At 41.2% G+C, this 13,680-nt stretch overlaps 1 protein-coding gene across 3 annotated transcripts in view; it reads right to left on the bottom strand.

Moving 5' to 3' along the window:
* Positions 1-13,680, bottom strand: part of LOC138303564 (transient receptor potential cation channel subfamily V member 6-like) — a 92,904-nt gene that overhangs the window by 45,695 nt on the left and 33,529 nt on the right. For 2 of the 3 annotated variants that reach the window (XM_069242822.1, XM_069242824.1), the window contains exons 5-6: positions 3,077-3,175; positions 776-936 (exon numbers count right to left, since the gene is read on the bottom strand). In XM_069242822.1, coding sequence (XP_069098923.1) covers positions 776-936; positions 3,077-3,175 — 260 coding nt within the window. The remainder of the gene's footprint in view (positions 1-775; positions 937-3,076; positions 3,176-13,680) is intronic. The other variant, XM_069242823.1, reaches the window with a different exon arrangement.

Genomic DNA, 13,680 nt, shown 5'->3' with positions numbered 1-13,680 from the left:
ACGTGCACTTTAAGATTTTATTGTATGTTTTATTAAATTATGTATTTTAAGGATGGTTTTTTTAAATGTTTGCAGATGCACTTTATGATAAGATATCTGTCTGCTTACGAGCTCCATAGAATATAATGGGATCGTAGTACTGCGGACGGGATATCCGTCATGTGTGCGACAGAGTATTCCCTTCTGACAACATTTAGATGTAGCCCTTTGTCTGGTCTGGTATCAGGAATGGATTTTATGTTTTGAATGTTTTTATGTATCTTTTTAACTTACTTATGTACGTTTTACTTTTATGGTTTGTATAAACCGAAATATAGTAATTATTTATGCTTCCCTTAAGAGCTAATAAGATGAACTAATGAAAAAGAGGTACTTAGAAAAAGAAACTGGATGAAATACAAGATGTCATAGGACTATATTTGCGACAGGCTATTTGTCTTTCTTTTCATGTTCATAAATAAATAAGTAAATAAATAAACAAAAGTAAGCAGTTTTTTAAAACTGACATCACGTTTTTTGTTAGTCATCATCAAACTATTACTAATATACAATCCGGTCCCAAAATCTTGAACATTTAATCATTCATTAGCCATTTGAGAGACAAGAAAGAGAAATAATTTGATTGAAAATATCAAGTGTACATGCAAGTCGAGAAATATTAAACACTTCTGCTACATCGCCAACATTTTCATTGGAAAATGAATGAGTCTGTTCAGGAATTGGGCATTATTGGTATCTTTGTTAATAATGTAAATGAGAACATTAGCATACTCACCACGGTGTTGCCCTCATAAGCAGCCATCTTGAATGGGGTGAGCCCTTTGTGGTTCACCGTCTGGTCCAGGCATCCTTTGTCGTAAGACTGAATGATGTCATAGATCTGGCACGCAAATATTTTGTAGGGCTGTAAAGTCAGTATATGGAGAACGGTGTTCCCTATTAGGAATCAATGGAGGAAATGCTTCAGTAACTAGGAGAACGCCTGGCTTGGATATGGAAAAATCATAGTTTAAATAGTATCAGATTTAACATTAATCTTTGGAACACATTATGGGCCCAAATCACAAAGGTAAAGTTAGACCAGAAGTCTATCTTAGAACAAAAGTCTAACTTAGACCAAAGTTCTAACTTAGACCAAAAGTCTAACTGTACTACTAGTCAGGTTGGACTTTTGGTCCAACTTTATCCTTGTGACTACTGAAAAGTAGTAAAGTTAGATTTTTGGTCTAAATTGGACTTTTGGTCTAATTTTACCTTTGTGAAGACTGAAAATTAGTAAAGATAGTCTTTTGGTCTAACTTTACCTTTATGAATCGGGCTTTGAGTGTTTTTAAAGTTTGCGGTAAAGCAATCCAGCTTGTCTGTCATCTTCGCTCTCTTGGGCATTGCAAACATGCCCTATGATTTGTGACAGCAGACCTCCTGGAAGGTGCCACAGTAACACTGGAACACCTCCCTAAAAATATTAGAAATGTCTCTGATGCATGAGGTTTGATACATTACTGGCAAAAGGCCTTCTCCCAAAATCTCAAGACATGTGTAAAATAGTGTGGAAACGTCTTTTGGTAATGTTTTATAGGGCAGAAATCCCTGTATTATTTTCCAAAGAAGTTCCATATTATGTAGAAATCTGTATTTAGATTTTCCACTCTTGCCAGCACCATGAGTATGAGAGCAGCAGTGTAGTATGAGATGGCAGGATATTAATAAAAAGAGTGGGAGGAAGGAAGGTAATGTTTGGTACACCCTTCTCCAGATCAAGCCCAAGCTCCATCACTTGAAGATGTCTTTCAATGTCAATCTATACTACTGCTCTCTTCACATTTCTTGTAGACAGTATTGAATGAAGCTGGGACAGCCCCGTCTTCTATGGAAGTGTCAGGGTGGGGCAAGATTTCAAAGAGTTAAAATTTAATTAATATGTAAGCAAGAGCTCCTAGTGAAATTGTCTCTTCATTTCTCCTCAGACCACCAAGAACCAAGACTTGAAAAAGACCACCGAGATATCTTAATGAAACTGGACACACATTGTGGAGCATTTGAAAGAAAAAGTAAAGGTAATGTGTTATGAGTAAAAATAACGAGAAAAAAAAACTGTCTACAAATTCACCTCTTGCTCAATAGCTGTACATTACTCTAGCATCTCTTAACCCATGGCAGGATACAGTGATGCTATTTTTATAGGTGCAAATACAGGAAAAAATTCCTTCACTCAATATATCACATATTCAAAGCTGACCAAATGCATAAAAAATTACACACAATTACAATTGGACTACTGAAGTGTCAGTTATGGCAACATTAAAGATTGAAACCAACATTAACACATCCAATAGGTCTCAATTCCTATGGACTTTGTCAGTGATTTTTACCCCAGACAGTTAGTCGGGTGCACTCATGGATGGCCATCTTGGAACAGCATTTCGAATAGCTTAATGAAAGCCATTCCAGGCATTGGCAAATCCAAGAGGTCTTGCCTGTGACAATATCTATTTATTTATTGCAGCTATATGTACGCTAACTCAACCCAAAGGTATTGAAGCCCTTTACGCGAGCACCACTTGCATTAAACAAGATCACATTCATTTTTGTTAGGCCACAGAGAGATTAAGTGATTCGGCCAGAATCACACGATGTTGAGCTGATGCCGAGACTCAAACCTGTTTCTCGAGATCCAAACTTGGCAGCTCTGAGCATAACACCACATCCTCTCACCAAAACTTTGAGAAGGCTTTTCTCCTCAAATGGCTGGTGTGTGTGCAAATGCATCAGTGGCCATCCTGGAAGAGTGTTACATAAAGCTTATTAAAAGCCACTCAAAGAAGGTTGGTATGCGTCCGTACACATGCACATACATGTACCTGCACAGTGGTACTCTTGAAATGCTTTTTCTTATAATTTATTAAATGGTCATTCCAAGATAGTCATTGTGTGTGCACACACAAATATGGGAAGTCATCTTCGTAAAGTGTTTAATAAAGCTTAAGAAAACAATTCCAAGATGGCCACCATGCGGGCACACGTTGAACTTTCAGAGGCCCTTTAGAATACAAATGTGGCTTTGTATTGTACATACCTAGGGAATCCTGTACTCGAATATCTGCTCCACTTTCAATAATCAGTTGTACAATTTCTTTATTTTCCACACAGGCTGCAAAGAACAGTATGTGCTCCCCTGGAATCATGAGACAAAACAGTCAGATAGCAAGCATAATATTGCCACTGGGGAAAAGACTGGAGATGACTAGGGATAAAGAACAGAGAGGAAATTAAGAGTAAAAAAACACAGTGGACAGGTGAATACTCACCCCTGCCATTTCACTTTTAAAATTATAGTACAGTTTTCATAGGGTGGAAACCCCAAACAAATACAAAGTTGTATATACTCAACTTATTTTATTAGTTGTACACTCTACAGTGCTCAAACTCCCTTTGGCAGCTACAGAGCACTTTTGGGTGAAAGGCTTAGAAAGGAAGTCTGGGAGATGACAATAAATAGTGGACAATGCTGGTTTTCCTGGAAGCACTTGATAGAAAGGTGGGATTGCATTATCTTTGAAACATGGAGTAATCTCTATTCTTTGTCATTCTGCCAACTTCAGCAGCAAATCTAAATTTTGTAAACAGCAAATTCTTAACAAGGACTTCAATTGCTATGCATGCTCACAATTGTCAAACAAACTCCACAGTGTACAAACTCTATTAGTTTACTTGTTCCTCCTCTATGCTAGTTGATTTTTGATTTTACCCAAGTAAGTGTTGTAAAACCAATTTCATCCTCCACTGCAGTGCAACTTCTCAGTTCCTTCACCCTCCCTAACGCATCTAACTTTCAAGATTCAATAAGCATTCTTCCTCATTGTACAACCTCTCTCCTCTTCATACTACAGTAGGAACAAAAAAACAATTGAGTACAATCTCCATACACTTTGGGACACGGCCAGGTCCCGAGATGTTGACTGATTAGAAGTGGTGCTCCAGTCCATGTTTTCCAAATGAGTGTGACCCAATCCACCTTGGAACTTTATATCAACTCTTTCACTGAGGAAAGCGGTGTGGACAGTAGTCCAACCACAATAATGTTCTCAATTAACCCTTTAGATGTGTAGCTAAAGCAAATGTTGGACACTGAAGCCACTCACTGGGGTGGCACGTTTGCATAGCCACAGTCTGGAGCTCTCATTCACCAGTTGCATGGTGATGTCACTAGAAATTAATGTCAGTCCCTGATGAGTGATCCACTGAAGCAGAAGCCCATCAGAGAAACTCGGTCCTGTCACCTTTTTCCAAGTACAATGTGTGAGGTGTGTGTAGAAGTGTAGTCTTTCACCACTTAATTCCAGAGAGAACCGAAGCTCCAGCACCAATTCCCACAATCCAACATGAGGACATATTCCAGGCCAATGACTGAGCACTCTTTATCCCCAATCCACTGCCTAAAAGCAAGATCACAACTAAGTAGGGGTGGGGGGAACTGGTGGAGTTTTACTCCATGGAATTCTGCAGAGTTATCTAAAAAATCAGCGAGATTCTGTGGAGTTATGTGAATGGGGGAATTCCAGTCTGTTGCACTTCTTGTGCTAATTTTTTGCACTGGGAGCTTGTCCACTGCTGTAAAGTCAGCACAAACGGCACCACGCAGCATGCCAAAGGGCGCTACTTCTTTCTGTTGCTTGAGGAGATTTTCTACTTGAACGTCAGCTTTCGCAACACAGGTGGCTACTTTCTCAACATGCATGTTAGTGACCTGCCACAACTACCCACATTGAGAAATCTTGCAGGCTGATGGTCCAGTGCTTGTTTATTCTCACTTGCACGCCAACTTCATGTTGGCGAGCTGCATGTGAAGAAAAAACTCTTTCACATGGCAGTTGGTGGAGTTTTTGCCTATCTCCAAGCAGAAGGGGGAGTGCGCACAACTTCATGAACTCTGCCGGTGGAGCAGAGTTTACAGCCCACCCCTACAACTATGTGAAGCTGCTGTGTATAAGGGAAAGGAAAAATGCAATATTGCCGAAAAGCATCTAGCAAACAAATCAGGCAGCCATTATAGCCAAAGGGCTACCACAATCATTGCCATCTGCTTGACACACACTTACAAGTTGAGACACCCCCAGACTTTCCCACTTAAATGGTGTGTATAATGACATACTTAAGCTACTATTTAGAATATTGTGCAAGAATCACTTTACTCTAGTCTCTTCAGTTAATCACATCTAATAAGGGAGGAGATATGGACCTCCTAATTCTATTTGTCTGACACTGACTCTCTTGGATTATGTGCACCCATATACGACTGCTTCTCAAGTAACTTATAGGAGCAATACACATGCTAAGGTCAGTCATGAGACTCCTGAACTAGCTGAATTTGTAGTCTTCAAGACCCTAGTGCTATGTAAGCATTGAACAAACATGTGTCAAATAACGTCGTACCAGAGATATAAACCTCACACTGGACTCTGACAAAAAACATATCTCCGCTGTTGCAGCATTCTACACAACACATTGCCAGCTGATTAAAATAACTGTAAGCCATAATTTCTCTTGCTTTATCTTGGCACACCTGCCAGATTACTAATTGGTCAGCACTATAATTAGTGATTGCAGTGTACCGTAAGTAGATATATTCTCTCAGATACTACCTTTTCTATAAATTGCAACCACACTCTCCACCATTGCCCGCTTATTAGAATTGTACTGGGTGTGGTGTCCAAAAACCCTTTTCTTTCCTACTACAAAAATCCATACAGTTAGGAATGCTGTATACTCACCTATATGAATACAACATAATTCATTGTAAAACATAAGTCTCATAAGAACTAAGGCTGATGCTCCAGTCCCTGGCTCTCTAATAAAATACGAACAGATTGACAGATTTAACAATGAACATGATTCTAACCAGATTCCTGGCTTTGAAGAATGAATGCACAAGGGATAATCTACATTTCATGCAGGTGGAAATTATTAGCATATGGAAAGACTTCCTACAAATTACTGGCAGAGTGGCAGAAGCAGAATTAAGAGTCAGGTGAGGGAGTATAAAAACTTGAATCAGCGGAGGCCAGTCAATCAGACTGTTATTGAAACTACTGCTCTACAAAGGGAGGTCATCAACCTTGAAAATTATAACAGGAGACAAAATATAAGGATATTTGGCCAACATAAAGGAGCAGAAGAGATGGAGTGAATTCTTGCATAGCATTCTTGGAGACCTAGATTCCTAAATATTAGGCATAAACCTCGCCAAAAACATCCAGATTGATAGAGCGCACAGGATGCCACCAGACAAGCCAAAATCCTGGCTCACAGAAGATGATAACAAACACTGTATAGAAAGGATCATACATAGGCATTTTTCAGAATGATCATAATGATACTTTTAACTGGCACAAGGATATCTTAACAGTAAGTACAAAGCTGAGGCATATGAACCTGCCTTTTGTGGGCTGTTCACAATTCATGAGAACATGCATGGGGAAAACAACACTTTTTTCTCAAGCCCACAGCACTGAAGACTATCATCACAAATATTACATAGTCTGAAATTGAACTTATAGGAAATAATAGGACTGAAAAGAAATAAATGTATGTTTTACCGACAATATTGATCAACAGGTTATACAGCTCATTTGTTAGCATTACTACATGATTTCCTTTGTATTGCGCTTGCCATCACTCTTATACTTTGGTGTGATGGTACAACATCATGCATCAGAATTATTAAATTAACCCACATCCTATTAATGAATTAAAGGTTTTCCCATATAAAGAGTCTAAACCATCTCGTAAAAAGAGAAGACATTTTAGAATACTGCCACAAAGATTTTGTATTTTCCATAGAATAATAAAATTGTCTTTGGAGAATAAAGTGTGAAGAGAAACCAATGGGTGGAAGACCTTACCATCTCTCAAAAAGAAAAATGGAGTAAATGGAGGAATGACTCTACGAGACACTCCAAACATTATGGCATTTCATCTGAAAGTGACTCGGAAGGATGATGGAATTTAGAGCTGATGGGTCGAGATATATTTAATTAATATATATGTCCCAAGAGCAGATGCCCTGGAATTCTGAGTTGCACTAAGAAGAAAAATGTGGATTAACTTAGCAAGACTGCTATCTCACTGAGCAGGGACTGTAATCATCCCATGGATGGATCGTTCAACAATCCTCCTGCAAACTCAGGTCATCGAGAACAGACAGAAAGATCAATAATTTATGTACATTTCATGATTTAGAAGATAAATAATGGCTATTCAATCAAGATGGGAGGGATTTCACATTTTATTCAAACCCCGTCTGTCTAGGATGGACTACATATTGCTTGATAACCTGTTATCTAGCAGGAGTATTTGGTCCCAAAATAGTGCCCAAACTTTCAAATAATGCTCGTACCGCAATAGCGAGGCACTTCACATATTAAAGAAATGGATAACACAAGGCAAACTAATATGACAACAACAGTTTGAGTTCAAATAAAATATGGCATTATCATTTTTCTGAGAGAAAATGAGGTCACATGCCCTTCATTTGTTCATGCTTGAGATATGCTCAAAGCCCTTATTATGGAAATAAATATTATGAGTAAAAAGAACAAAGAAAGCAAAGACCCCCAAAAAGTAAATAACACAATTAGAACACATCGTCACCCACACAAAAGACATGAGATCCCGGGTGGACCCATTGAGACCACCTTAAAACCCATTCATAATCTTTTATCAAAGGCTAGGCTCGCTGTTAGAAAGTGGGAGAATTTCCACAAAGAAACCTCTGAAATATACAGTACTCCCACAAAAGAAACTCTCCTGGAGAGGTAACAACTGAGAAGCACCTCGGTGGCCCAGGGGCAAGCGCTCCCTCCAGAATAATTCCTTCTATGATATGGGCGTCTACAAACAATTTGGATAAAGGCAGTAATAGTGCTATAATATAACACTACTTTTGGAACACCTAACACTTTCACCTGAGTTTAGCTGTAACTTATTTGAAGTGACTCTTTTTCCCTGTCCCCCATATCAATCCCCCTATTGAGAAATGTAAATGCCTGATGCATATTGGACACTAGATCACTGGATGGGTAATAAAAGTAACACAGACGTCTGGGAAGGATTATCATCTTTATGAATGCAATTTTTCTAATTACTGACAAAGATTATTTTTTTTAGCAACCTATCTACCCATGTACCACCTCCAAATACCCCATGTAAATTAGCTGATACCCAGTCTTTGTCATTATTATAGAACTGCACACTCATGTAACTAGATATAGTTGGGGCCCCGTGCAATGATCCTAGAGGGAAGTTTCAAACATCTGTTGGGATTACCTTCCACAGTGGGGTAAAAAGGCTGATTTTCCTCAGTTAACAATTAACTGATTAACCATATCCATAGTGACGGGGCAGGTCAGCTACTTTCTCTCCTATAAACAAAAGCACAAGGCCATGTACACTATAACAATACACATATAGGAGGGTGCAAGTTACGAGCTCTATACATCAACAGTTCCATTGTCATTGATAGGTGACAATGGGCGACCCTCTCTTTTGTTCTAAGTCTTTTACCTAGTTTTTGAATGCTCTGTGAATCAGCCACAGGTTACCTTTAAGGTGCTGAAGATCTTGTCAGTGCTGAACATCACTACTGAATGCCATTGCTCTGTGTGTCTCAGGCAAAAAATCAAGTGACCTAGGGCCAGATTTAGAGATCAGAGTATGGTATTTACTCCATTCCGGCAAAGCAGTATAATACTTCATTGCCCTCACGGAGTACCTCTGCTCTGTATTCAAAGTTGTCCACCAGCCTTTAGACAACTCTCATCATTGACAGCAACATCATATCAGTTCTTGTCAATCATTTAAAAGTTTGATGGACACCTCCTTTAAACACAACAGCTGACCATCAAACTTTTAACTTGTTGTTTCTTTCTTCAAAAATAAAAACTCAAAGTAAGATTTTGTTTTCCAAGCAAGAAAAATTAATCATTCCCAAACCATGTAATGTTTCTCCCATGGTGTGGGGGTTATTAAATCATTTGTACTCTCCCTTACTGCTACATTTTTCACGTCGGTGAGAGATAGTAGAAAATGGCCATTCAACCACCTGCTGTAATTCAGCTGGGCGATCGAATGGACAGACCTATAATGGTCCTTACAACGTTAGTGACATACTTGAGGTCCACTCAACTGTAAATCAGGAGGCAGACTTTCTGTTTGGCAGAGAGGGTACTCCTTTGCCGGTTCTATGGTGTATCCTCTCTGCCAAAATTTCAATCAGCCCCATAGTTATCTAAGGTTAGGGGCGGGATTCCCACGCTGAACAAATCCATTCCATTCATGCATAATATGGGGTAATATCCTCATCATCCTCTTAGGAAGGAGTTTATTGATGCTTTTATAATCTATGTACAGTGTTGCCTATGGCCTCTATTAGGTATTATCTAAGGGAGCCCTATATGACTTAGGGACCACAACAAAAGACATAAGCTTCCTGGCACAGGGGGGATGATGCCGGACACTTTAGCAGCATTATGAAGCTCCGGTACTTTTGAAGCAACTTGTGGGGGATATATACCATAAACTTCAACTGAAACTCCATCTAAGCAAGGAATCCCCCCTCATCCTCTCGTTCTTAAATTGTTCAACAGAGGCCAGCCCCTCCATAGATTTCCTCTGCTTTGGAGTGATTCTCAGGAGGTCTGCTCCATACATAAAGCAATCCAGGGTCTTCTAATTTCACTCTCTCTTTGGCCATGTACAGCTGTCTAAAATAAGCTAGAAATATATCATAAATGCTTGGCTGCGTAAATACAAACTGCATATCCCTCCCCTAATTGCCTTCAATCCTTTATTGTGAAAGCAAGTCCTGATCCACCAAGCTAATAGCCTGCCAGCCAACCGTCTCCTTTATGTTGTCTGGCAGACTACTCTTGAAAAACTAGAAATCAGGGCCCTTCAACAAATGTTACTTTTCTAAATGTATTTTCCAGTAATTCCTGGCCTCGGCCACTGTCAATGACAACCATTAGATCAATGGAATGCAAAGCCTGGCAAGCTCCATGTTAAATAGCCTGTTAGATCCATCTGTCTGTTCTGCACATATCCTTCTAGATATAGCTTGAAATCTTTCCCATTAACATATCAGTCCATAACAGTATTTATCCCAGAGTCTGAATGAATAGCCTCCCTACTGTTTCCTCTAAATGCACTCATCCACAGAGAAAACTTGGAAGTGACACTTCAGCCCTGTGTGTGAGGGTCCCAATGTAGACAGTTGGTACTGGGCGAAATATAGCAATTTGGGATCTGTCCCCACTGGTGTCCCAGGACCCCTGTATTATGGAGTCCCTAACTGAGGACTAAGGGCCTGATTTTGATTTTGGTGGATGGGTTACTTTGCGACAGCAGTCCAAGGCTTATTTAGCGGAGGTGTGGTGAGCTACAGACTCAGAACTCAGCAATGCAACAAACAACTTTTAATAGATTGCTCTCTGGTCAATGCTTTTTTTTAAATAAAAAGGTAAAGTACCTGAAAAGCACTTATTTCTAGATCAACATACCATAACCACACAGGGGCATATTTAGGTTTCCCGTTGCATCATGGTTGCACAACGGAAAGTGGTGCAAGTGTGACTCGCACTAAAAGAGGGATTTATGAAACCATGTGAGGCCACTTTGCATGGCCCTGGGTGGCTCTATAAGTATGGAGTAGGCAATGCAACGGAAATCACTGCGTTGCCTTAATCTGCCCCGAGAAGGCTTTCCATTGGCATTGCATGGATGTTGCCACGGAACTCCCGCGGTTTTTGACGCACCTCCAGATTTACAAGAACTTATAATGAGGAAAAAATCTTTATTTCTCCTTGTTGCTTCCTCTTCCTATGGGTGCTGCATTCTGCAGTACACATAAAAAGAAGAGAAAACCTCTCCGGATTGTTTTTTTGCAGCAAGGTGCTCCTTCCTGCACAAAAACAATCCTGTATGCAATTCCGGCACCCTTGCACAATGGTCCAGGGGTGCCAGCGTTGGAGCTCAGCAACCCATTGTGTTCCAGCACAGGGGAAAGGTCAGGAATGAGACGTATGCCTTAAATACGGCTCCTTCCTGCACTTTCCAAGTGATGCAGAGCAGCAAAGTGAGTTGCTGCATTGCACTGCCTGACATTCTCGTAAATAGGCCCCACAGTCCCTTACCCTGTCTGTTTTGATCTAAAAACCATGCGTATATCATATCAAAGCTTGACCTCATGAATTCCTTGAAACTGGTGAAAAACGCTCTTTTTAGAAACCAGGAGGCATAAGGCAGAACCTTAGATTGAAAATAAGGCTCCTGTGTTGTTACAGGTGGAGGGGGTAACAAGTGTGGGGGCAGGGGTCACCACTGCTCCTGAGTGCACCTCAGCAGAAATCAACTAATATTTTGGGGTGCCCTGCCCCCCTGGGGTACAGCATGTCCAATATGCACATTTGCACAGACCACCACTGAAGATCGGGGGGGCAAATGCTTTTTAACAAGCACTCCAAGGAGGAATCCAGTTTTTTAGACTTAGTTGCCCCTGTCCTTCTTGTGGGGCACCCGAGTTTCAAGTTTCCTCAGGGTGCGTAGGAGACAAACATAGGAGGCTAAGCCTGCTCCGGCTGACTCAGCACTCTTCGGCATTGAAGGTGGGGAACCAGCAGCTCTTCTGTCTCCTGTCTTGCAACAACTCAGACAGATAAAGCAGCTCCTGCCTGCGCTCCTGCTCCTTCTTGAGAGGACACTCTGTCATGGTTCAGCCCTAGGGAGCCTCCCTCGCCTGAGGAGCTACAAGAACAGGCTGTGCAGGGCTGACCAGTCGCCTGACAATTCAGTGTTCTGAGGGCTCTGGCCCTTCCTTTCTTATATACTTAAATTTTCCCTTGGTTTGGGTTAGGGCCTTTGATTTTACCCATTCTATTACTTATATTTCCCGGCCCTTCCTCTGAGTTAATACTGATAATTAAGGAGGGGTGGTATCCAAGTATTCCCAAGCCCAGTTAGTCTACCCATGGACCCAACACAACTATAGGCTTCATTGGGGTACCATGAAGGACCTTATTGCTACATGTACACTTTCTTTGTCTTGGCATGTTTGGGGGGCTGCTATAAACAGGGAAACAAAATCCAACTTCATTGCAAACCACTGGGACTTTTTCAGCAATTTATTTTTTGCTTTTTGCTCCTGGTGGTGTACTCCAGCCACTGGGAGAGTTGGTTTCATGCCTCTTGGTCTCTAAATGCTTGTTGTATCCTGACGTGTCTTTTCAGACTGTTCTTGCTCCACTCAGGGAGAGGTCACGGACATGCTTCCCTTATCCCTCGGTTGTCTCATTGGCCGAAGGTCTTCAACAGAAACACACCACAGTGCTCAGGGCAGACCACGCTCCCTGCATACACTCCTAAAGTCTCACAGCATCCCAAAAAATTACGGGATACCTGTATTTCTTGCAACATCCTGGGGCCCATTCAAGGAGCACTGGTTCACTCAGGTTGTAGCAAAACCTTCAACTTTAGGGTGTCAAGCAATTCATCCCTGCTTTCCATCAGACGAACTAGGAAGATCAATGTCATTGGCCCTGGTCCACAGGTCCAGGAGAGTCCACGTCAGTACAAGTACAGAGTGTCCCTTCACCCCAGACTTGGTTCATCCACGGGTGTTTGCTCTGGTCTTGTATTTCAGATGTTCCAGTGCTTCTCAGAGTTACCCATTGCAGCAAGATTTTAAAAGTCGAGGTGGAGAGTTCTTGAAAGTGGATGGCTCTTTCTAATCCAAAAGTACCAGATCATCCCTCCATCCCTGATCCATCCCCCCTTCACAGCCTGATTGGATTTCCCAATCTAGCAGAATCAACCCCTGATCAGACACAGACACGAGCATCCAGAACTTTTAGCTTACCTCCGAAGCCACTCTAGACGAGGCAAGCTGGTGCCATCCATCCAAAGTGTCAGAGGAGAGCCCTTCTCAGGAGCACTGATTGTGACCACCTCCTTTGGTTTCTCAAGGAAAGGGCGTGGCCCGCCTTATCAGCAAGTGTGGGTTAGTCGGCCCATGAACGTTCCTCCCCTGTCTGCTTCTTTTCCCAAGAACATGATGCATCACTTGCAGATATTCATCTTTTAATTATTGGCCCTGGCAAAAGGCAGGAGTGCCTAGTGGTGCAGAAGGGCAATTAACCCTGTGGCGTACCATAGGCCCACACGGACCCCATGGTGTGGGGGGCGCGATCTCCGGGGGGCCCTTAGCACAGTACCATAGCCTGAGAGATCAAGACTGAGTTCGGGAGGGGGGGCTTCAAGTATTTTGCAGGGGGGGCCCTCAAGTTTTCTTACACCACTTTAATTAACACCAACAATAATGCGCTTTGAAAAAGAATAGGCAATCTTTTCCCAAAGTCAAATTTAGCAAGCAGCATGTTAATTAACTTATTGCCTTTAAGTTGTAGGAACTGCAACCAATAGACACTGGTGTAAGGCAAGCTGTCTGTATTAAATAACACATCACACCTAGAGAAAAGTGTACATCCACAGAAAAGACAATAAAGTCATTTTAGTAACTTTAATTTTTATATTTTTACAGGCTGAAAACAGTTATTACTGATAGTGAAAGTGACCTTTTGTAAGGCACTACTGACAAATAAATCTTACCAAATAAACTTTAAAAAAATC

Source organism: Pleurodeles waltl, chromosome 7, assembly GCF_031143425.1.
Source record: "Pleurodeles waltl isolate 20211129_DDA chromosome 7, aPleWal1.hap1.20221129, whole genome shotgun sequence".
NCBI lineage: Eukaryota > Metazoa > Chordata > Amphibia > Caudata > Salamandridae > Pleurodeles > Pleurodeles waltl.
The sequence above is the reverse complement of the archived record's forward strand: the minus strand, read 5'-3'. Positions and strand labels throughout refer to the sequence as shown.